This window comes from Notechis scutatus, chromosome Z, assembly GCF_049901735.1.
Source record: "Notechis scutatus isolate UNSWTSFEM ecotype Mainland chromosome Z, rNotScu1.2, whole genome shotgun sequence".
Taxonomy (NCBI): domain Eukaryota; kingdom Metazoa; phylum Chordata; class Lepidosauria; order Squamata; family Elapidae; genus Notechis; species Notechis scutatus.
This window is the reverse complement of record NC_142025.1, coordinates 90428103-90451301: the sequence shown is the minus strand read 5'-3', so window position 1 is coordinate 90451301 and position 23199 is coordinate 90428103. Positions and strand designations below refer to the sequence as shown.

General features: G+C 40.3%; 1 protein-coding gene across 7 annotated transcripts in view; it reads left to right on the top strand.

The window, feature by feature from the left end:
* The first annotated feature begins 1010 nt into the window (after positions 1 to 1010).
* Positions 1011 to 23199, top strand: part of UBTF (upstream binding transcription factor) — a 36466-nt gene continuing 14277 nt past the window's right edge. Inside the window, exons 1-10 of one of the 7 annotated variants that reach the window (XM_026679780.2) lie at positions 1011 to 1115; positions 4689 to 4841; positions 5451 to 5626; positions 7036 to 7119; positions 13490 to 13645; positions 15496 to 15560; positions 16768 to 16888; positions 18674 to 18784; positions 19084 to 19217; positions 21350 to 21491. In XM_026679780.2, the coding sequence (XP_026535565.1) occupies positions 4784 to 4841; positions 5451 to 5626; positions 7036 to 7119; positions 13490 to 13645; positions 15496 to 15560; positions 16768 to 16888; positions 18674 to 18784; positions 19084 to 19217; positions 21350 to 21491 (1047 nt within the window). In that variant the 5' untranslated portion in view covers positions 1011 to 1115; positions 4689 to 4783. Of the gene's footprint in view, positions 1116 to 1192; positions 1485 to 2691; positions 2809 to 4688; positions 4842 to 5450; positions 5627 to 7035; positions 7124 to 13489; positions 13646 to 15495; positions 15561 to 16767; positions 16889 to 18673; positions 18785 to 19083; positions 19218 to 21349; positions 21492 to 23199 lie in introns of those variants that run through there. The other 6 variants (XM_026679782.2, XM_026679783.2, XM_026679784.2 and 3 more) reach the window with 6 other exon arrangements.

Below are 23199 nucleotides of genomic sequence, written 5' to 3'. Positions count from 1 at the left end.
TATTTTTAGCTTATCTCCCAATCCTCGGTCCCCTCCCCTCCCTCATAATTTCTAATTGCATTTTGGCAGGTCTATAAAAGTCGCGTTTGCGTATTAGAATCGGCTTTAATTTGACAGGCAACTCCAGAAGAAGGTGATTGGCTCTATAGAAGATGACGCCCTTAACAACAAGGTGGAGCTGGAGAAAAATGGATTTAAAAAAAGAAAGAGAGAGAGCGAAAAGGGAGTGGGGGAGGAAAAGCTCGGCTTTTGACTAAAACCTACACGAATGTCATTTTCACGCAATGATTTAGAATCCAATCCCAAACCAATTGTCAATAAAATCCGACGGGACACAAGGAGTTACAGCCTTCCCTTCCCGCCCCCGTTGTTTATAAGGCAAATGGGACCTAGAAAAAAAAAGCTCGGTTGTTGCCAAAAATATGTCTTCCCTCAGAAATAATCTGATGGCGTTGCAGCAGCTAGCGCTCTCCGGGTTGTAATTTTGAAATTCTCCCCTCCCTGGTTCTTTCGATACGATCTTTTGAAAGGGAGATGAAGAAAGGGGAGGTCGCAGGAGGAATTAAAATCGAGTGCGTGTGATTTGTGCTCGTTTTACAAATGCCAAACGAAGAGGATTTGTGGCAAATGTAAGCGTTTTCTCCCCTCCTCTCTCTCTCTCTTTTCCTTTCCCCTCCTCCCTCCTCGTTTGACTACAGTGTTGCAAAAGCAAAGAGCAATAAAAACATACACACATACACAGTCCAGAATCGGGAAAGATAGACCCACAACCTGGTGAGATTAAACAGAGAAAGCGAGACGAAGCTCTGGAAACATGTTTCCTTTTTATCAATCACATCTAGGGAGCAGCTGGGAAAAATGGGGACTTGTGAAGAAGGTCTGTAAGGTTGCCTAAGGATCCGGGAGCCGAAGAGACCGGCTGATTGGAAGAAAAAAGCAGAGAGATGGAGGCGGGGGAAGTGCGAGCTCTCTGCGGGGACTGGAGCGAGTCCACGCCCGGGGCCAGCGCTGCAGAGCTGGCGTGCATTCAACCAACGCTTCCCAGCTAAAGCAAGCCCAGGAAAGAAGAGGGGGAAAAGGGGGGAGCTTTTCTCCAAAGTCCTTCCGATCTGCAGGTAGGTTGCAGATGTAGAAGGGGACTAAAAAAATCTCCCCTCAGATCGACTCCAGGATGGAGCCCCCGTTGCAAAGAAGGGCGGGTAGGCAAAGACGGATCAGGGGGAGGGGGGGAAGCAGGCACGATCCGAGGCGCCGCTGCCTACAGCCGGGGCTGGCTTTGCGGCAGTACGAGCGCATGTGGAGCTCGCCATTCGCCCGACGTTGTACTCCACCATCTGGGCTGGAGGGAGGCGCTTTTGTTACCTCCTCGGCTCCGGCGGTGAAGCAGCGCAGCCAGGCTGGGAGGCAGGCGGCGGCGGCGGCGGCACTACCACCACAACCAACACCCGTTGCTGCTTTTTCTGCCCAGCATCTCAATTTCCTCGGTAAGGTTAAAAAAAGGGTTCAAACAAATTTTTCGGGACGCATATATTAAAAGAACGAAATAACATTTTGAATTTTAATATTCCCTTTTTTCAAGCACATTTTAGAGAGTTCGGGTATATTAATGTCACCGTATCTATCAACTGATGCTTTAAAATAGCATGTATATATATTTTTGCAAACGCGTTTGGGGTTGCATTTTCTCCAAGGAATCCGATCGGAGCCTTGGCAGACAATCGAATCGGGGGCCCTTTCCTCTCTTCCGGCCGCCTTCTAGATAGGCCGCGCCGCGGCATTCGACCCATAGAAGGGCGAGATCGGAAGGCGGTGTCTGCCCCTGTCGCCGTTGAGTCGCGGCGGAGGTAGATGGAAAAACTAGGCGGTGCAGGCTGTGGCGCAGAGATCCGATCTCTTTTCCTGCTCCCGCCTGAGCTGCTTTTAGAACCAAAAGGGCGCTGCCAGGCGTGAAGGGAAAAAAGCGGTGGAAACAAGCCGTCGTCTTGTAAGCTTTTCCCCCGTCGCCTGCACCGTGAAAGAAACCAAATGCGGCGGAGAAAGAGTCTTGGGTTTTTTCCCCCGCCTTTCCACAATTGATGCACCCTGGCTTTATAAATTACGTGCAAAACATTTCGCCTCAGTTTTTACGGAATCTGCCGCGGTGGATTCCTATTACTTTCCCTCGCTTCTACCGCGTTGGACGGTCTTGGCGAGATCGGGCACCAGAATGGCTTTTTCGACCGTCGACCGGTTGGAGCCAGCGCGAAGGGTGGTTCCATGCAGGCGAAGAGATCGGCGTCCCTCCCCTGCTCTCGACGATCAGCTTTTTCGGGGGACCCCAGTTGCGGTTGGGTGTGGAGAATCGAGTTAACGGGGTTTGAGTCGCCGATTTCCCCTGCGCCCTAGGCGCACAGGGGGAGGCGCTCCCCGGGGGTCTGGGCGCTGGTAGAGGGAAAGGAGGAGGCGGCGGCGGCGGTAGCTGCCGCAGCCAGGACGTGCTGCCCTCCCTCGGCTCTGCCTGGACGCCCCCAGCCGGGCATTCATTTCTCCCTCCCGCCAGCCAACCATCCCCGCCCCCCTTCCACCAGCGGCTCCGATGGGGCTGCTGCTGCAGCGGCTCTCCGGCTCCTGCTCCTCCCCACTCGCGACTGCCGCCGCCACAACGAGGCGGGCTTGTCTCATCCTTATTAACCGCCTCAGCGAGGTTACACCGACGGAGAGAAGAGAGACGCGGAACTCGCTTGCTGCTCCCCTTTCTTCTGCAACACGCTGGGCACTTCGGCGCCTGGGTCTCGGCCGACGAAGCGGGATCCACTGCTTCGCGCTCTGGTACTGGGGTTTGGGGGGAACCGAAGTTCTTTCTTTAGTGGCAGGGAAAGCTTTCACCGTCCGCCCGATCGACGGGGAACAAAGCGGGAGCTCGCCTTCCCAGCTAGATTTTCCGAAGGGGGAATAAACGAACGATTTACTGTATCGAAGGCTGCCTTCTTTAGGGATCGTGGCTTGGGCTGGGATGCGAGTCTTATTTATTGAGATAAAGGAAGGGATCTTCTAGTGAAGGGAAATGCTGCACTTGGGAAACGAGCTGGTTTCCTTAGGATTATTTTCGTAGGGAGGATTCCGCGGGGAACCGAGGGTGATCTGTTAACGCAAGTTGTGTGTATGTGTAGATCTTGAATAAATCCCGTAGAAATCCAGTAAAACGAATCAGAAGGGAGCGAAATCCTGCGGAAGGAGGGAAAAGATCCTGGAATCCGTCGATCTCAATGTTCCCCCTCCCTGGAAGGCCGACTGAAGTTGGTTGGCGAGGAACGCTGGCAATGTCGAGAGCCGACGGGGGCGAGATCGTAGCGAAACCCTGACTTTCTCGTCTTCGAGAATCAAGGCGGGGAGAAACGAAGGAACGGGGCCAGGAGGCTGGAGCCCGAGCAGGGGTTGAAAAAAAAATGGGGTGGGAGCGAAATCAGGCAAGCGAGGTGGCGGCGGCGGCTAGATTTCCCCTTCGGTGGCGCCCGCAGGGCGTGCGGAGAGGAAGGAGGCGGGGGAAGGAGGCGAAGCAGAAGCAGCTGCACCACCAGCTCCGTCGGTTCGGCTCGGCTCTCCCGCCTGCCTGGAGACAGGCGAAGAGGGGGAGGGTGGTAAGCAGCAGCAGTCGCGCTTCTGCTGCTGCAGGAAGGCGGCAACGGAGATTGGCTGGCGATGGTGCGGCCTCTGAAGAGCTGGTGAAAGGGGAGGGAGAGAAGAGAGGTCTGCAGATCCCTCCTCTTTGCCCGGCCTGCCTCCTCTCCACCCCTCCCGCCCGATTCGCCTTTACTCCGCCCACCTTGTGCCTTCGTGCTGCATTCTCCAGTAGCTGCTCCAAGAACGTCCCCGCTCTCTCATTTCTTTCGCCCGGAGATCGAGTCCCATCCCTAGCTTTTTCTCCCTTCATTAATGCTGGCGACATCTCAATCGCAATAATTCTGCTTTGATACCAAGGCTCTCAGTCTTTTTTTTCTTTTCAGTTATAATACCTGAAAGTATTTTATTAATTTTATTATTGCTTCTATGCTTACAGATGGAATCTTTCTCCGAATATCATTCTATTCTTCTCTGATTTAACTGTGAGGCGGGTTTGGCTTAACTGTTCCAGTGTTCTCTGTGGCTACAGATCATGACTACGTTAGCTGGCCAAATTCCCTTGATTTTTATGCTCCCCACCCCGGTTCCTTTACTGTACTGTGCCAACACTCCTCCACTTCTGTTTTAGTTTTCTTCCTCGCCTGAAAAATGGATTCTGCTTGAAGCAGCTTTCCTCACCTGCATCATTGGGTGTGTTTTTTTCTAGGAAAGCAGATTCCACCAAACCTTGCTCCTTAGAATGTATTTATTTATTGAATTTGAATTGTCCCTTATGGCTAAATAAAGTGCCATTTCAGTTTACTGAAGAGAGAATTCTAAGCTGTTCCTGTAGCAATCTTAGGCCATTAGTAACTTCCTCAACTTTATAGAAAACTTTTCAGCCATACATTGTGGGTACCTGTCTTCTCTTTCAGCTCCCGTTTAGTCTTGAATGTATGAGTAGCTCACAGGTTATAGGTTCAAGAATTGTTTAATTCTTGTATTAATTTCCAGGAGTTACTAACCCAAACTCCATGTTTGTGATATTTTACCTCTTTGTGAAGGTAGCCTGGTAAGCAGAGATCCTTATTCCAGTTTGTCTTTTTCAGGGTGAAAATTGATTGACGCCACCGTGAAGGGGGAAGACAAGGAGCTGGAAGGGGGAGACCCGGGAGGTGTCACCCTTGGGTCTGAGAGGTGGAGGATGAACGGAGAAGCAGATAGTCCAACTGATTTAGAAATGACGGCCCCCAAAAATCAAGGTGAGAAGGAGTGCTCCTGGAAAAGCTAACACTGCAGTAGAAAATTATGCAGAACCATGTTCACAGCTGCCACTTCTTGAAATATTCAACTTCATTTACTGATTTTTAAATATATTGATATTTAAATAAAATTACTTATTGATTTTTAAAGATGCTTAGCTAATTTCATTAAAAAATATCAAACGGAGCTAAATACTGTTGCTAATAGATAATATGTAGAAGAAAAACTTTAAAAATGTATGATGCTTTCTCAGATATTTGCAATGATGACACAAGAAGTAACACTATTTTGCTGGCTTTAACAGCAACTTCATCTCATTGGCCATTCTATTCTTGTCCGCATTTAGAAAACACACTGACCTTGTTCGTGGTTAACCATGAATACATCTCAAGGCTGCCCACCAGCAAGTTGTTTCTGTGCTGCCTGTAATAATAATTTATAATTTTCTTTTATAACTCCCAGAATTCGAAAGACCATGCTGACCTTAAAGGGTGTTAGATTGCTGTGCCGGAACATTTGAAGAGCACTAATTTGAGAATAAGTCCTCAGAAACATATATGAAATTCTTGCATAATATGTTTCCCCCCCCCCTTTTGCTTTTCCTCCAGACCGTTGGACCCAGGAAGACATGCTGAGCCTCTTGGAGTGCATGAAAAATAACCTGCCCTCCAATGATGGCAGCAAGTTCAAAACCACAGAATCCCATTTGGACTGGGACAAAGTGGCCTTCAAAGACTTCTCTGGTGATATGTGCAAGATGAAATGGATTGAGATCTCCAATGAGGTAATCAATTGCTTTCTGAGCTCAAAGAGGACTGACCTGAAATGATGCTTTACATATGATGATTTGCCTTGCAAATGTGCTGTATTGGTTAATTTAATTTGAGTATTTGATCCAGTAACAATTCCAGTGTAATGGCAAGAATTACTATATGGTAAGATGAGCAGCCAATAAATTTTATAAATGACAGAGTTTTTAGTGCTGTTTACCTATGTCTCATTTATGTCTCAGGAGCTCTTTCAATAACTTATATATTCTCAAACCTCTAAAACAATGTTTCTTTTCTTTCTCTCCTCCAATCAAGGCACCCCTATTCTGTTTTTATTTGGCTCATGTGAGCTGTTTTATTAGTCTTGACTGCTTTACTGTATTCAGGCTACAATTTTGTACTGAATTGCCTGGAGATAAGGCTGAGGCTTGCTGTTAGAATGGCAGAGGATTGCCTTGTTAAATTTGAAACTGTACAAAAATACTTTGCTATTACTATAGAGATGGTGACTGATCAAATTTGACTGCATGTTGAACCATGATATAGAGCAGGGCTCAGTAAGCTAAGGAAAATTGGAGGAGCTACAACTCCGTTGCTATCTTATTAGCAGGGAATGCTAGATGGGATTGTAAAAGTTCATCAAAACCTCAAAGAGTCCCACTGCCCCACCCAACCCCTGCATGTGGATAAGCCTCAGCAAAAATTAACCATACATCAAATTTCCCTCTCCTCATTTTTCATTGAATCGTTAGGGGGACTGCTAAGCTGAGTTTCACTGTTTAAAAATGTGGGTTTACTGGTGGTTTGAATGAGGAATTATGGTTTAAAACAAATTTTAGTTCTTGTTTTCCCAGTTAACAGTACTGAATTTTCTAGATGCATTGCAAGCTGTCATTCTTAGAATTTGCAATCAGCTTTATGGTTGTGAATGTACATTGAGGACATCACTTTGGGAAAGTTTGCATTGGTTTAATTAATATATGTTATCAGCAGCTGCATGTTAGCTGTAGCACAGAATATCGATTAATAGTCCCTCCAAATTCCCAATGTAATTATTAGACCTATCTATTGTTCAATTGCCTGCATGACAAATGTGCATGGTAAATTTAGTGTTCTGATAATCTCAGCATAGATGTAGGTTTTTTTGGAAATGAAAGGCAGGAATACATTTCAGTTCAGTAAAACAAAAGAAAAAGAAAAACAATTATTCCATTGGCAGGACAGTACTCTTTCTACTATTACTAGTTTCTGCTTAAATCTACACAAATAGCTTGACAAAAGACCCTACTTGTCAATTGAATCATACAGCAAATAATGTATTTTGATTTATCAGTTTAAACTAGCAGCTTTCAAAATACGCACAACACTATTCTCTTGTCTCACTTCTTACTTCACTACATCTATTTTCTATTTATTCCTGCAGGTGAGAAAGTTCCGGACCTTGACAGAATTGATAATGGATGCTGAAGAACATGTGAAAAATCCATACAAAGGCAAAAAACTGAAGGTAGGTGTTGGCTTCAAGGAGGAAATAATAATAACAACAACAACAACAATAAAAGAACTTTCTTTTGAATCAATTATTGCCTTCCCCCAAATGGCACAAAATTGTGATTTACGTATTTCTTAAGACTCAGTTTAGCTTCCATTTTCTTTTTTCTGGTTATCCCTTATTTTAATAATGGAATACAGGAAGTCATAATATAACATATCATATCCCACTCCTTGGATTTATCCATAATTTTCTCACCAGAGTTTATTTACTTGTTAGAGTTATATCTTCCCTTCCCTCCAGAGACAAGGTGGATCATGTGACACTCCTTTTTCCACCACCGTTCTGTCTGGTGTTTTGGGCTGACAGATAGTAACTGACCTAGAGTTACCCATTGAGCTTTCTAGGCCTCCTGGGTCTTCATCAAACACCTTAACAACTGTATCCCCAACTTTGCATGTGCAGATGGATTACCTAATTGTATATTTGTATTTTAGGTGAAAGTTTTTCTAATAAATATTGATCAATTCAATTGAGGAAAATGGGAGCAAATTTACAGAGTTCCTTAGTGGGTGCATAATTCCAAATACCATATATCAACAAAGTGGCTGTTTTGTATTGATTAAAACATAAGTATTAAATAGTAAATTATTAATTGTACAGTATTGGTAAAAATGGATGATCTGACATTGAGAGTCACACGTTCATCAGGTGGGTCACGTGATTCCAGATCACACCACTATCGTACAGTTTTTGAATATAGTTTATTAACTATTACAGGGTAGGAAAAGGGTTCCATTTATTTCTCAATTAAAGATAGAAACAAACACAAATGACTTTTAATAGACTTTACTCTTAGAATGTGAAACATTGAAAATGACTTATCCCAAAGTGTGCGCCCCAAAAAAAGTATTACAGTTATGACGACAAGCATCTTAATTATTAAAATGGACTGAGAATCAAACTGGCCATTCACGAATGCAAATCATAGGGAAAAAAACCAATTACATTGCCCTGGCATTTTCTCCACAATCAGATGCTGTTAGTCTTGCTTCATTATGCACATTAAAACTAGTGAGATCTCTCCTCTTCCTTGTAACAATTTGCATGGTGAATTACAACTTATGTCTGTGCACAATCCATTTTTCTAATCGGTGGACGATGAAGAGATGGTATTTCTGCCACCTATTTGGAATGTAGCCGAATTGCTCAACGTTCTGCTGAAGATATTTATGCTTTCATTCCTTGTTCAAAATCCAGAATATTGATTTGTGCAGAATGAATAAACATGACGATGGGTCTCTCTGAGGACAGGCTAAACTTGATTTGAGTAATCTCGCTACCCTAGCCAGCTCATAACTGTTTCTTGTGTGGGTCTTTGCAGACATTATTACATTGTCTAACTGTAGAGTTTACAAATAATTGTCAGATGAAATCTGGATGGGGAATCTACCTTCATTCTATGTTATATTACAGAAAAGCCAAAAAAAAAAAAAAAAGGGAAATTCTCTGTGACTTGGAAGATTGAAATTGTCCAAACCAGGAAAAAAAATGGAATCTGAACAAGAAGTCCTTGACTTACGATCAGTTTGGTCAAGAATTGCTATTGCTAAGCAAGGTGCCTGTTAAGTAAGCTGCACCTAATTTTACAACCTTTTTTGCCAGGTTTTTAAGCAAATCACTCCAATTGTTAAATGAATCATTGTCATTAAGCAAAGCTGACTTCTCCCATTCAGTTTGCTGCTGAAAGGTAACTGGAAAGATTGAGAATGGTGATCATGTGTCCCAAGGATGCTGCATGCCAAGCACATGAATTATGACCACATGACCTTGGAGATACTGCAGTGGCCGTAAGGGCAAAGGCTTGTTTTAGAAGAGAGGCTTGTACTTTTCAGTTGAGTTTTCTGATGCATCATTTGAAAGACTTCCTCCTCGCACACATACACATTTCTTTTCTGTGTGTTCTCTTTCTAAATCATTCTTACGTGTAGCAAACCATGTTGTGGTTGAAACTTTTTGATAATTTTTGGGAATAAATTCTGGAAATGAACTAATGTCCAGACAGCTACATCCCTAGTGTTTTGCATACATGGCTCTGCTGGTTTTCAGCTTGATTTTTACAGCACTGTGTATCAAACAACCTTATATAGCCTTGCATATCAAACATTAAAAAGCTATAATATTTAATTAAAAAGTACAACGGTCAGAAGAAAATATGTATTTGCTGTTTAGCCGAGGGCTGTTCTTTTTCCAGGTGACAAAGCTAAAGCCCAAAATAAGTGTAAAGATTTTTTTTCTTTGTGATGCTATTTCCTTTTTCTGGCCATATAAGTGGGACATACTGCCTTGAAGGTCTGAACTTAACAAAATAATGTATCTTGCAATACTTGGATTATTTAATACATTTCTTATATTTTCCCACTTTTTTTAATAGTAGAGTGGGTGGCAAGTAAAATACAATATTTTGATAACTACTGATAACTACAGAAAGAAGCAAAAAAACAGCCATAAAAAAGGAAAAGTAGAAAAAAGTATTTAAAAAGATTTATGTATTGTGTTTTTTTTTTAAAAAAAAGCCTTAATATATATCTTACAGCGATTATATTAGCGGCCAGTAATTAACAAATAAACAAAGGTATCCAATAGCAGGAATCCCTAATTGGAAATAACAAAAATGAAAGTCAAATTTGGAAGACCTATTCTTATAACAAAACAGACAAGATATACTATTTTAAAACCCAAACTTCCAAAGCAATGAGCCTCCATGTGTAGAATTATAATCAAATCAATGGACCCTGTGACAGCCATTATACCAAACAAATATGATATACTTTGTAGGGATATGTTTTTTAAAAAAAGCTACTGGCAGGATGGTATACTGTTACCATGGCAGGAAAGATAAGGCAAATTAAGGTGTGTTATTCAGCAGTAGGCAAAAGGAAAGATTTTAAGTTGGCCTTAGCTCCTTCCACCTTTGCTTGTTTGAGAATGAGTATGAAATAAAGCCTTCTAAAATAGGAGTGTGTTCCTTTGGCCTAACAGGCAAAGCTTATCAAAAGATGCAATCAGGTGTTGAATAGGCATTGATGTGCAAATATATGTGAACAATTGGAACAAAGGCTATGTTAAATAACCTGTAAATTGCAAAGATCTTTTCCCCTCCCCAAATATTTTCTTGTACTTTTCCTTTGTTATACATCACACATTACTACTTTTTATTGTACAATTTTCTTGGTTATATATAGGATTTCATTATTCACAGTAACAGTATACCATCTGGGTGCAATCTCTATATTCTTAATTACATATTGGTAATAAACCTTATACATACAATAGTGATAACTATTATTCTCAATATATTCATCTTCACTTATCCTTTTTATGAATTTTACATTGTATTTTAGGCTCTCTATTCGTTTTTCTCTATAGTCGATTAATACTATCAAACAACTATAAACATCAAGTTGACATCACATAGCCAATTAACTGTCGAATAATCCTAATGTTTACTTATCTTAGTTATTCTCTATTCATTAGGCATCTATGTTTACATATCCAGATTTCTAACTTCTGCCATTATTTCTACTATAGAATAGTTCCCAAATCAAAAAGGTGATCTCCCAATTTCTAATTTCTATCTTAGTGCTAATTCTTGAAGGTACAGTTTCTGTGTTAAACAATATTCTGCATTTATCTCTCATCTCTTGCCTGTTTTCCGATTTGAACTCTTGTTGACTTCTTGGCATGTCTCCCATACTCCTCCGATGTAATCTTGTATCTTCTTATCTCATTCATATTCAATCTAAGTATTTTTTCTATCTCTGTTGCTGCTTCTTTCTTTTGGATCTTCCATACACCTTTCAGTGGTCTTTTCCTTACTTCATAAGTATCTTTCTGTGTATCCCCTTCTAACTATTGGTTTCTCACAGCATAGCTTTATTTCAGCTTTAACTATCTCCTATGTTTTTATTTATTTTTTATTGTTTGTCAGTTTTTTCCCCCCTTGTCCATTCCTCTATTCTTTCTATTTTATTTTCTATTTCCTGGACTTTCCTGTTTGTTGGTCAATATCTTTTGGTCATAGTTTTCTGGTCTCTTAATCATATCATGTATCATTTCTTTTTATCTCCCTATGGTTCCTTGTCATCATTTCCTGCATACCTTGAATAATAATAAGATATTTGTTCCCCCTTGCAATCCCATTTTGCCTTATTTTAGTTAATTTAAAATTTAACTCAGTAATCAATCAGAATCCCACTGTCCCCGTTACACCTCAATAAGACAACCAATATTAGAGCAGTTCAGACAATACCTCTATTAGACCACTTTCCCTTCATCCACTTTTTCCAGCTTTAGTTTACCTTTTTGGCCAGCAGGTGTCACTGTTACATTCCCTCCCTCCTCCACTTTTACTGCAATCAAAATGTCTCCGAATAAGTTTGTTATCCAATAGATTCCCAAAGTTTTTCAAATTGAGGAGGTAGTAAGAAGTCCAGACATTTGAGACAATTTTAGTTTTCACAGAGCTAATCCAATCTGTCCTTTACTTGTAAAGTTACTTTTAGCTGCAATATCTTTTCTTTCTTTACCCAATCTTACAGTCGTTCCAGGTCGTTAATCGCCACTAATTTTCTCTGTTGAGTCCCACTTTCCAAGGGGGGGATATTAGGAAAAACCCCACTGCAGAAATTAGAATAATTCTTACCCAGATTGAGCATGTTATTACAAGATCATTCCTTCCTTCCACTTCCGTCTCAGCTGTCTTCCCAGCTTCGGTTCAGCCATGATGTCCATTCTTTCTTTTCTCTGGATCAAGGGGTTTCCTTCGGGTTAATCGAGGAGATTGCACTCTCCTCACGACCACCAAAGCATGCTCTCTACCTTCATCACCCATCCAGGGTGACTTTCTGCTCCGTAGAGTCTCCAGGCTTGAAGAAATAAGCGGGACTTCACGGAGCTGCCACTCATCCGCACCACTTCACTGCAAAGTCAGCTGCCTTTTCCGCAAAGATCTCTGAAGTAGCAGTTTAAAGTCAGTTTTATCATACTGTATGTCAGTATTACCTGGAAGACTACAGGTTTCTTTATTTTTGTGAAAGGTTTATAGAAAAATAATTCCCCATACCCACCCCAATATTTTTAAAAGAAAGATTTGACTAGTAGCATAGTTATTAACAGGTATTAAAATTAATACCCCCCTAATTGTTACAATGTTCACTGAAGCTTCTAAAGTAATGAAATATATTGTATTTGGGATCTTTGGTGCTCTTTAAATTTGGTTTTCTTGCAGACGATTCATTACCAGACTAAGTAACATCAGTCAGACTGCGGATGTTACCTGGTATGGGAATGAAATATCTGCAAGAAAACTACCAAGCTCGGAGAATCAAGGGCCCCTCAGTTCAACCTGAGCTATAAATATTTTTCTATTAATATTTTGTATGATTTTTTTTTAAAGGCAGAAGCCCTTTATACTTTAACAAAACACTTTTTCAATTTCTAACACTGTTGCTAATAATAAAAGTTAAAGTCAAGAGTTCTAGTTATGCCTTTAGGTTTATAGTGCTGCATTTTGAATGTAAAAAAAAAATGTTATGCCAGGATGATTTGTTTATTTAGTTTAATATTGCTAACTGATTGGATCTTGGTCTTTCTACAGTTGGAGATGCCACATGCTTTACATGGAGGTTTTGGGCCAGTCACTCTCTCAGGCTAACTTACCTCACTATGTTCTTGTAGGAAAACAGAGGAGAGAACACTACATATACAGTAGAGTTCATGTGTGTATTGCACTCTTGAATGAAAGGAGAGAAAAGTACTGGTAATGAATAATAGTAATATCTCACAATAATAACTAGGAATTAAAGGTACAAGTTGAGGGCAAGTTGTGGCAGAAAATGTAGAGTGGGCTTTCCTTGCCTTGATGCTTGTGTTGGAAAGTGATTGGGAATTCTGGGAAGTTATAATTCCAGCCCACAGAGAGATGTATGGTTGGGAAGACTGTGATAAGCTTCAATGCTGGCCTTACAAAGTTAATCTTCAGGGTAGGAACAAGTAGTTTAAAACAGTAACAAACAGCAATGGCAAAATAGATAACCAATTTAATTATTTATATGTCTTGAGAAGTAGCTCCATTTTTATGTCTCATCAGATAGAGATGCTAAGCTAAAATAAAGCTTACATAAGATTAGTGGAGTTTCATGGTTGAATTCAATTACATGTGTTACTTAAATATGCTATCACCTTATTCCAGATATTTGGCACAGCAAACAAATGTTATAAACAAAACAGAGTAAGAAGATTAAGTAAACTCCTAATTTTTTCCATTTTGTGTGGAAAGATTTCATCTCAAAATATTTCTTTACTTATCTCCTGCCCCATTCAGAAGCATCCTGACTTCCCAAAAAAACCTTTGACTCCGTATTTCCGTTTCTTCATGGAAAAGCGAGCAAAATATGCTAAGCTACATCCAGAGATGAGTAACCTGGACCTAACCAAGATTCTCTCAAAAAAATATAAGGAACTCCCTGAAAAGAAAAAGGTGAGCAGTACATACTTAGAATGTGGTGAGGAGTATCAGGAATGGCATAATTCTGGAAGCAGTTTTGCCTACCAACAGCAAGCCCCTTTTTATTGGTGCTTCTAGCAAAACCAGACAAAAGCAAAAAAAAAAGGAAACAAATGAGAGGGGGGGAAAACGCTATTTTTTCCCCTTGGGGAACTTAATACCTAAGAATTATGTATTGTGTGCCTTCTGCAAAAAAGAATATTCCCTTTCTCAAGTGCTCTGAATGTGCTACCTTTAATAACAAACAGCAAAATGAATTTTTATAGAACAATTCTTTAGACTGTTATTTAGCTCCAGATTATTAGGATCTTGAGCTTAAAACTGGATGCTTCCCTTGTGAAGGGCATGTTTATATGCCTTTCTCTCAAAGTAACTAAAGGAACGTGACTACTTGTCTGCTGAATTGCCACTGACATTTAATGAACAATTTTAACTTTGTATAACATGGTGAGTTCCACATTTCCAAAATCAGCTGGTATACTACTTAGTTCTTTCTGGGTGGCAGGATTTCACGTGTGAAATAGTTGTCTAAGCATCTTCAAGGTGACTCTTGCCTATTAATATCGCCCTATACAGGTAGTCCTTGACACTGTAATTGAGCTCCAAATTATATTTGTAAGTTGTGGCAGTCATTAAATGGGTCACTACATGAGTGCACTTGATTTTATGACCTTTTTTGCAGTGGTCATTAAGCAGATGCAGCAGTCATTAAGTGACCACTGCAGTTGTTAAATCCATTTTATCTTATGGACATTTTTTTACTGGAAACTGGCAAAAGCTACTGAAAATTGTGATGGTGCAGGACACTGCAAAGGGTCGTAAATGTCAACTGGTTGCCAAATGCCCATAATACGGTCACATAACCACATAGAGGAGTATGGCCATTAGAACTCTGTAGATCTGTCATAACTTCGGACACTTGCCAAAACAGAATTACACATGTACAAAAAAGAAATCCTGAAGCAGGGGTCCCCAACCTTTCTGCAGGTGAGGGGAGAGGGGATCTGTGCAGAGGCAAGCTTGCACACATACCCTCTACTTACGCAGCCCAGTTCCCAACAGGCTACAGCCTAATACAAGGATGCTGCCTGAGGGTTGGGGACCCCTGTCCTAAAGGGGGAAAATATTTTTGGCCCTATTACTACAGAGACTTCTAAAAATAGGCTGCAAAATATCTGACTTTCTGCAAAACTAAATGGGAAGCAAGATAACATTCTGGTATATGCAAATGTGCCAAAACCTAACCTTTAAGGGTTTTGCAAGCTGGAGGCAAAGATTGCTGAGTAGAGGAGCATTTCAAATTTTTACAGTTCTTAGCTCTGAGCTAAGAAGAGTCCAAGATGCTTTAGGTCTGCATGCCAAGAAATTGAACTTCTCATGTCATTTCCAGAGATAAAGAATAGCCCCGTGGAAGACTTGGTGGGCATCTTGTGCAAACACATACGCGCACCAAGTTATCTGCCATTTCAGAACATAGAATTAGGAAGTAGATATTCAATATAATAGCACTCAGACTTACATACCACTTCACAAGTGCTTTGTAGCCTCTCTAAGTGGTTTACAGAGTCAGTATATTGTCCCTAACAATCTGGATCCTCATTTTACTGACCTCGAAAGAATGGAAGGCTGAGTCAATCTTGAGCCGGTGAGAATTGAACTGCTGGCAGTTGGCAGATTTAACCTGAACTGCTGCATTTCTAACCACCGCTCTTAAAGACTCAAGGCAGTTCTTTCCCCAATGAGAGGGCTTGCGTATGACAGCTGGCTACCTCATATATAAATAGCAGCGGTGGAGTATTTTTCCTCTTCTCCCTGTTTTTTAGATGAAGTATATTCAGGATTTCCAACGAGAGAAACAAGATTTTGAGCGGAATCTGGCAAGATTTAGGTAAGAGATCTTAAGCAACAATGCCTTGCTTGTGTCCATGAGCACTTTAAGGCTTCTCAGCTATAGACTTCAGTTGCACACATCCAGTGGAGGTTTTCCTGAACTTTACAGTGAAAGCTGCTTTGATTAGAAGATGGCAAGGAGAGAGTAGAAAGAATAAGTACTGCTAGGTTTCTTTATAGCGCAGGAACCCACTTCGCTTTTTTAAAACTAGAAATAGAATAACTAAGTCTGGAAATTTATATGTGTATAAGGCAGGTAGAATTGTCTCTGTGAACATTTCAAGCACTCATCTAATCAAATGTTGACTTAAATCAAATATCTACCTAGGCAGCTGTTCCCAGCTTGAGATATGTTGAATCCCAAGATGTTATGCTATAATTCACTTCATTCCCAGACATATGCACATAAGTGATCATATGCACTTAGGGAAGCTGTAGACCACAACATCTGAGGAGAAAAAAAATTGAGAAAGGAAAATGTAGACCAGCCAGATTTTCTACAATACACAATTGTTATCACCTTCCCAAAATTTGAAGAGAACTGCCTTTCCTGCTGTGTAGTGTGTAATTAAAATTTTGGTTTCTAGGAGAAAAAAACCAAACAAAAACAATGGATGCAATGAGCGTTTATATCGACAGAATGTTTCTTGATAAGGGATTGGGTAGAAAATTTGTCCCGTTATCTAGCATAACAGGTGCTGGGTTGATTGCTGTTGATCATTTTGTTATCTATTTGTTTAATTTCCTCCTCTTTCTTGCTGGCATTCATTTCCAGCTGGTAGATTTGTGTGTGTGTCTATATGTGTGTGAAATGTTTTTATTCAACCCAGAAACTCGTATCTTCATTCTCCAGAAATGTCTGGGTAGGCAGTGGGTACAGCCTTTGCCCTCACACTTTTTACCATGTCCCCATCTTGCTCTTAAAGTGTTAGAAGGTTTCAGAATTTTGTGCCAAGGTCAAATGTTGGTGTTATGTCTGAAGACCTTTCTTTGCTCATGTTTGAAGCTCGGAGGATTATGAGGGAATATTTTTTTATGGAGAGAAAATAAAATTATCTTATGGGCAGATTGATCTTGCAGTCTGGGGATTTCTTGGCATTCAAGAGTGGGGATTGGTATATAGGGCCTTAGGTTTATATGAAAGTGTGTTTTGTTAATTCCAGTATGGTGATGCCTTACATTTTCCATCCCCTGTTATCCTGAAGGGAAGACCATCCTGATCTCATTCAGAATGCCAAGAAATCTGATATCCCAGAAAAACCCAAGACCCCCCAACAGCTCTGGTATACTCATGAGAAGAAGATCTACCTGAAAGTCCGACCTGATGTAAGTAGCTCTACCTTTATAAGTTTGAGGTGAAGGTGGCATGGGAGGCATGAATAAAGACAGCACAGAGAAAGCAGTGGAAACAGAGGGAGAGAGGGAGGTAGAAGGCTGTTTCTGAAAGTGGGGTGGAGGAATTAGGTATAAAGCTGTGTCTTTTAATTTTTGATCAACTGAGGCTCTGGGTTACATTTGAGGAAAAAGTAAAGGCCGCCTTGGGTTATTACATTTGGGGTTTTAGTCACAAACATGAACATTTTCTTCTTATCGGAAAACTTCAATTTTGCTATATGACCCATAGTGTGTCAGATGAAAATGTTCAGCTTCATGTTTTTTTCATGTTGTTTTCTTTTATCTACAGAGGGGTCCTGCTTTTTTAAATAAATGAAGCATTCAGATAAAAGCATTTCCCCCATCTACCGCTACATCAGGAAATGATACACTCAGGAAAAGCTTTGTCTTTTGATTCTGCTGAATATGTAAAATTGATTCTGAGAGGGCTGCCAAAGCGTCAAGAAAAAGCTATGAAACATAACTAAAGTTTGGGGAATATAATCTTGACAAATAAATATTTGTTTGTTTATTAAATGTACATGCCGCTTGTCTCACTGTCAGGTGACTCTGAGCGGCTTACAACATCATAAAAGCAAAAATTGGGCCAGTGAATACAAATGGTTTAGGGTTTTATAGTTTTTTCAGTTCCAACTGCCATTGAATGTTCAGATATTCTTCAAATAGCCTAATTTTTTTGGGGGGGTTGTGATTCATTGAAGTAGCCCTAAGTGCCCTTTTAAAGCATAGCCAGATTTTGATTTACTTTCTCTTCTGAAACTGTAAGGTTTAAGGTCATCTAGAATAGATGATGAGCAAAATATATAGGATAGACAAATCGTTTTCGTGCAGTGTATAGTTAATTCATGGAACTCATGGCTACAAGATGATGAAGATCACACATACAGATGGCTTCTAAAGTGCTAGATTTGTAAAGGATTCCCTCCAGAAGCTGTGGGTGCTCCATCACTGGATGTTTTTAAGAAGAGATTGGCAATCACTTATCAGAAATGGTATAGGGTCTCCTACTTGAGCAGGGAGTTGGACTATAGACGACCTCCAACATTCCTTCCAATTCTATTATTCTGTTAGAATGGTAAATAAAGTGAGGCCAAAGAGAGATCACTACAAAAAAAAGCCCTGGGGGTTCACTAACTCCCATCATTGTTGGAGGTGTAGCAGGGATACTCTTGGAAGTATGTAAAAACTGTGAGTGCGATATACTGCTCTTAGTGTCTGTAATATTTGCTTACTGTTTACGTAAGTTTCCATAATTACCGTTATTCAGACAGTTCTTTTATGAATGAAGACAAATATACACGTTCCATGATAATGTTGCAGGATCTAATCTGGGTCAGTCACCGGGACCAGAGGTTTAGTCTTCCATGTTTCTTTTGGTGAGAAAGAGAAGGATAGAAAGAGCAAAAACATGGGACCGTTACAAATGGCCTTCATGGGACTGAAACCCTTTTTATATATATTTAAACTCCAAAATAAAGATTCTTCAGAATTCTCATTAGACTCTCTGCATATGCCTTATGCAGCAAGTTATATTTTGCTTCCTTGCAGGATCAAGAAAAAGACCCTTTTAAAAAAATCAGAAAGAAAATTCATCTTTCCCAAAGTTTAGTGTAATTCACTGCTGTACCACCAGGGTGGGCAGTGTCCCCTCCCCCATTTTTTTCCATTGTACCTATTTTTTTTTTTTATTTCCCCCTCCCCACCTGGGTTTTTCAGGCCACCACGAAGGAGGTGAAGGAAGCGTTGGGCAAGCAATGGTCTCAGCTCTCGGACAAAAAAAGGCTGAAATGGATTCATAAGGCTCTGGAGCAGCGGAAGGAGTATGAGGTAGGGAACACTCAACCGTTCCCCTTCATCTTCTCCCCCCTATGCTCAGCCCGGCCTTGTCGCGGCTGCCCAACCCAGCCACGCTCCGAGAGCCGATTTGTGGGTGCCACTCCCTTTTACTAAGCTGGAAGGTAGTTGCAAAGCAACACCCTCTCTGCTTCATCCAGAGTTGAAATTGGTCAGGGTCAAGTAATGGGTTCTCTTCTGCCCACCTCATCACCCTAGAGCCTAGGAAGGGCTTGTCCCCAAAACTTTCTGGCTGTATTGTGTTAACCACCCTCCGTGTTTGTTGTTTCCAGGGGATGATGCGGGATTACATACAGAAGCATCCAGAGATGAACATTGAGGAGGGGGCACCACAACGGTCCACCCTAACAAAAGCAGAGAGGCAGCTGAAGGACAAGTTTGATGGGCGACCCACCAAGCCCCCTCCGTAAGTTGGGGTGGTCATAATTGGGAAGGCTTTTTCCCTTTCTGCAGGATTTTCACATATATTTCTTAGAACTTGTAAAATATGGGGATCTTCTTTACATTTAATGTGGCAAAAGGAACTTGGAGGTGAACTGAAAAGGCTCAAATCCCTGCCAGAGCACGTCACATACTAGCTGTTCATTCCACACATTTAACTAGGTCTTTTAGTATACTAACTGCTATCTTTGACAATGCTCATTAGGTTTTTGTGGTTCAATATATCGTGCCTGCTTAATGAAGATATAAGTTCAGTGTAGTAGAAATAGTAATTGTATGTCATTGTTACAGTATAAACTCACAGCATAAAGAAGTCAACAACAACTAAAATAATATCCATAAGAAAGACTAGGAATAATTTAGAACAGGTTTAAATGATGTGAACCTAGAACTCATTTTAATTTGAACTTTGACTGTTTCAGTTTAATCAGTAATAGTAAGTGGCATACAATGAAATGAGAACATGTAAAACCAGGTCACAAAACCATAGTTTACAAAAATATGATAATTTTGGGCATACAACTTAACCAATAAAGATAAAAGCTTGAAACAAAGATAAAAAGACCATTTCAACCAGTAATAAAAGCGTACAATGAGAAAACTTTTCAAAGTCCGACCTCTGCAGGTAGAGTATGGTATAGCATCTGGATGTAAGTTATCTTCAAAAACAACATGGCTCCTCATTTTTCCCTCAGTTGCCAACAGAGGTCAAATGTTGTGCTTGTTGATATCTGCAAGCGGGTAAAACTGTTGAGTTGGTGGGTACAATGTTGTGATTCAAGCCCTGCTTTTTACACAAGAGACATGTTGCATGACAACATCGTGTCAAACATTTTGCAGATTTTTCATACATACTCTACTGGCACTTACCTTCATTAAGGGGACAAAATACTTATCCTTACAGCAGTGCAGTTTGAAGAAGGCTAAAAGCCCTAGGAATTTATTTGAGCCCATGTTTATTTTCTCTAAATTATTCTCCTTCCCAATGTTTCTCATATACGATGGAGATTTCATTTACAACCCCTTGTGTATTTAAAAGGAGAACAGTTCACTATCACTTGTGTTGTAGGATGATGAATAATATAGCATAAGATGTTCCTTTTCTTATCCTGCTGTTACTCTCAAACTATTGAGGCACTGGCTAGGCAATCCTGGGAGTTGAACTCCACACAACTTCAAATTGCTAAGGTTGAAAAACACTGGTCTAGATAAAGATTACTTAAGGTCATCCAATTCTTCATTTCCTTCCACTGCTTTATTCTGAGATGAGATTCTATTTGAACAAATTTGCCATATCCAAACTCTTTGGCTGTGAAGGCAAGGAGTTTGAGGGAATTCAGTCCTAGTTTGTAGGAAGGATATGTTGCTGAAGTAACACTTTCCTGCTGTGTTTCTGCAGGTTAATCCCCAGCTCTTACCTGTAGTGCAGGGGTATGCTTGAATGTTTGGAAAGGCCTACAGATCACTATAGCTGAACTGATGTGGCAAATTGGGATGGCTTTTGTTGAGTTTGTGGGATTTTGAACTCTTTACTTGGATTTTTAAAAGGTATCAATATTAAGGCTTATATTAACATTTTTGTGTTTTTTACCTCAAAATCACACCACCCATTTTCTTCATTTATGGTCAGAGGTTCCAAGGTCACAGAAGAACAGCTGGAGAGTCATACATTTTTCCCCAAGCTACCATATTAATTCCCAGTTTAAGACAAATGTGCTAAATGGGTGGCATATTAGAAATTCTAAGTCTTTTGAAGCGGGATTAGAAAAAAATGAATTAAAAAGGTAATGTACTTAACCATGCAATGTGCTGTAGATTTTTAGCAGTTTTCTTGTTTAATTAGCTGACATCTTTTTGAGCTGACATCTTTTCAAGGCTTTTGTGGGGACTTGAATGCCCCACAAGTTATGCACCTCTATTTTAAATTATTGGTGAAAATCCCCACCCAAAGCGAACACATGTGGCTGAATGGGAATTTATCTCCAAGAGTTATCACAGAACTTTGTCACAGGCATTTGATTGCTATTGGTTGGTATAATGTATACCCAGTACTAATGCAATGGGACAGTATTACATAAAAGAAACTTATTATTCTAGAAATAGTTACTCACTTTACTGTGCTGAGCTGATGGCAAACATGAAAGATGTCCCAAGCACAGAACGGATGGTGCTCTGCAGTCAGCAGTGGAAACTTCTTTCCCAAAAGGAAAAGGATGCCTACCACAAAAAGTGTGATCAGGTAAGTAGAGCTAGAGGAGCAAGTATTAAAAATATTTCCCAGAAGGAAAAAAATCCACTTCCTGATTTCTGGGTCAGCTGGCTATTCCATTGTTGATAGAGAATTGTATTTATCCACATTCAGAAATGCAATAGGATAATCCTGTTCATGGTTTTGGAAGTTTAGTCCCTTGTTCAGAAGGCAAATAAACACCTGTCTCTACAGGGGGCAAATAAACTGTACGCTACTACATGAAATATAAATAAATAAAATGTGTAAAATCTCCTCAATTAGTTGGGCTAGTGATTCACCAATTCCTTGGCTAACCTGATGTTATTAAAAGGCATACCTTTGAGTGCCTCTCAATCCTCTGCCGTACTAGATTAATGTTCTTTCAATTAAAAATAGCAGAAGGGAGACAGACATGCTGTAGAGCAAAGTGCCAGTCCTAAAGTCATCTCCTTTCAAAGAAACTCTAAACTCTAAACAAAGTCTCTAACCAAAATATAGCAAGGAGCACTTGGTGACACTAAAAGTCTACCTGTATCCATTCCACTTGTTCAGCTGTTTTCTGCCATTTTGTCCCTCGTGGCAGCCATTTTGTGGAAGAACAGCCATTTTTATAAGATGCCTCAGAACAGAATTCTCAATATTCCAGATAAGAGGAATCTGAAACCAGAGACCATTGTGGGCTCGTTAATATGGAAAAATTAAATTTGCAGGAGTTCTCAAAGCAAAAGTGTAATAAACTAAAATTCAAATACATCTCATTGCCCTCACCCCATGGAGAAGCTGTGATAATGTAGGTTACTTACTCCCTGAACAACAAGTCTTGTTAGTCACTGCAAGTTTCATCTTGTTTGTAATAATACAGGAGTGTACTATTCGGGCTGCATCAGATGTGCTTAACATGTTGAGGGCTGCACCCAAAACAGGCAGAGCAGGATATTTTTTCTCACAAAAATTTCTTCCAGAAAAAGATTGGAAATTTTGCCGGTAATAAACTGGAAGATTCTGAGGACCACAAACATACTCCTGGTTTTCTGTGTCTGCCTTCTACTATAGGATAAAAACGAAATCCAGTCTTCTCCATAATGAAATAATTTCCTTTGGTTTGTCATAAAAACTGGGTATTTTCTCTACCCTTTTTTTTTTTACAGTTGAATTAAATAAAACACAAATCAGTTGCTTAATTTGGCCATTTTAATATACTCTTATCACAATGTGTTTATTTCAGCTAATACCTATCTGACTTTAATCATCTGATATCAGTTATGATTATTGTAGACTTCATTTCAGCTTTATTTAATTGACACAGGATTGAGAGCGGTCCTTGTTTAAACATGAGCACACTGAAATCTCAAATAGTAGTCAATTTACAATAATGGAAAGGAAGAGGACTGTGATACAGAACAGTTGATGCAAGGAATTGTTTAAGAAAAGTATGGCAGATTCTTTGCTGTGCTTTCAGAATCTCCTCCAACCATTACAGCCATAGCATCCTCTGTGAATTTGATAACTAACAATTGCAGTGTTGATAATATAGCCCTTTCTAGCCCATTTTAAATTCCTAGGAAGGGCAAAAGTCACAACAGATGACTTGATCATCCAAGCAGGCTGTTCATAACTTCATTTGATATAAGCTGAAACACACCTCAGCACAAGTCGATTGAATCTATATCCGTGGGCTTCTCTGTCTCTCCTATGTTTGTAAAATTTAAATTGGAAC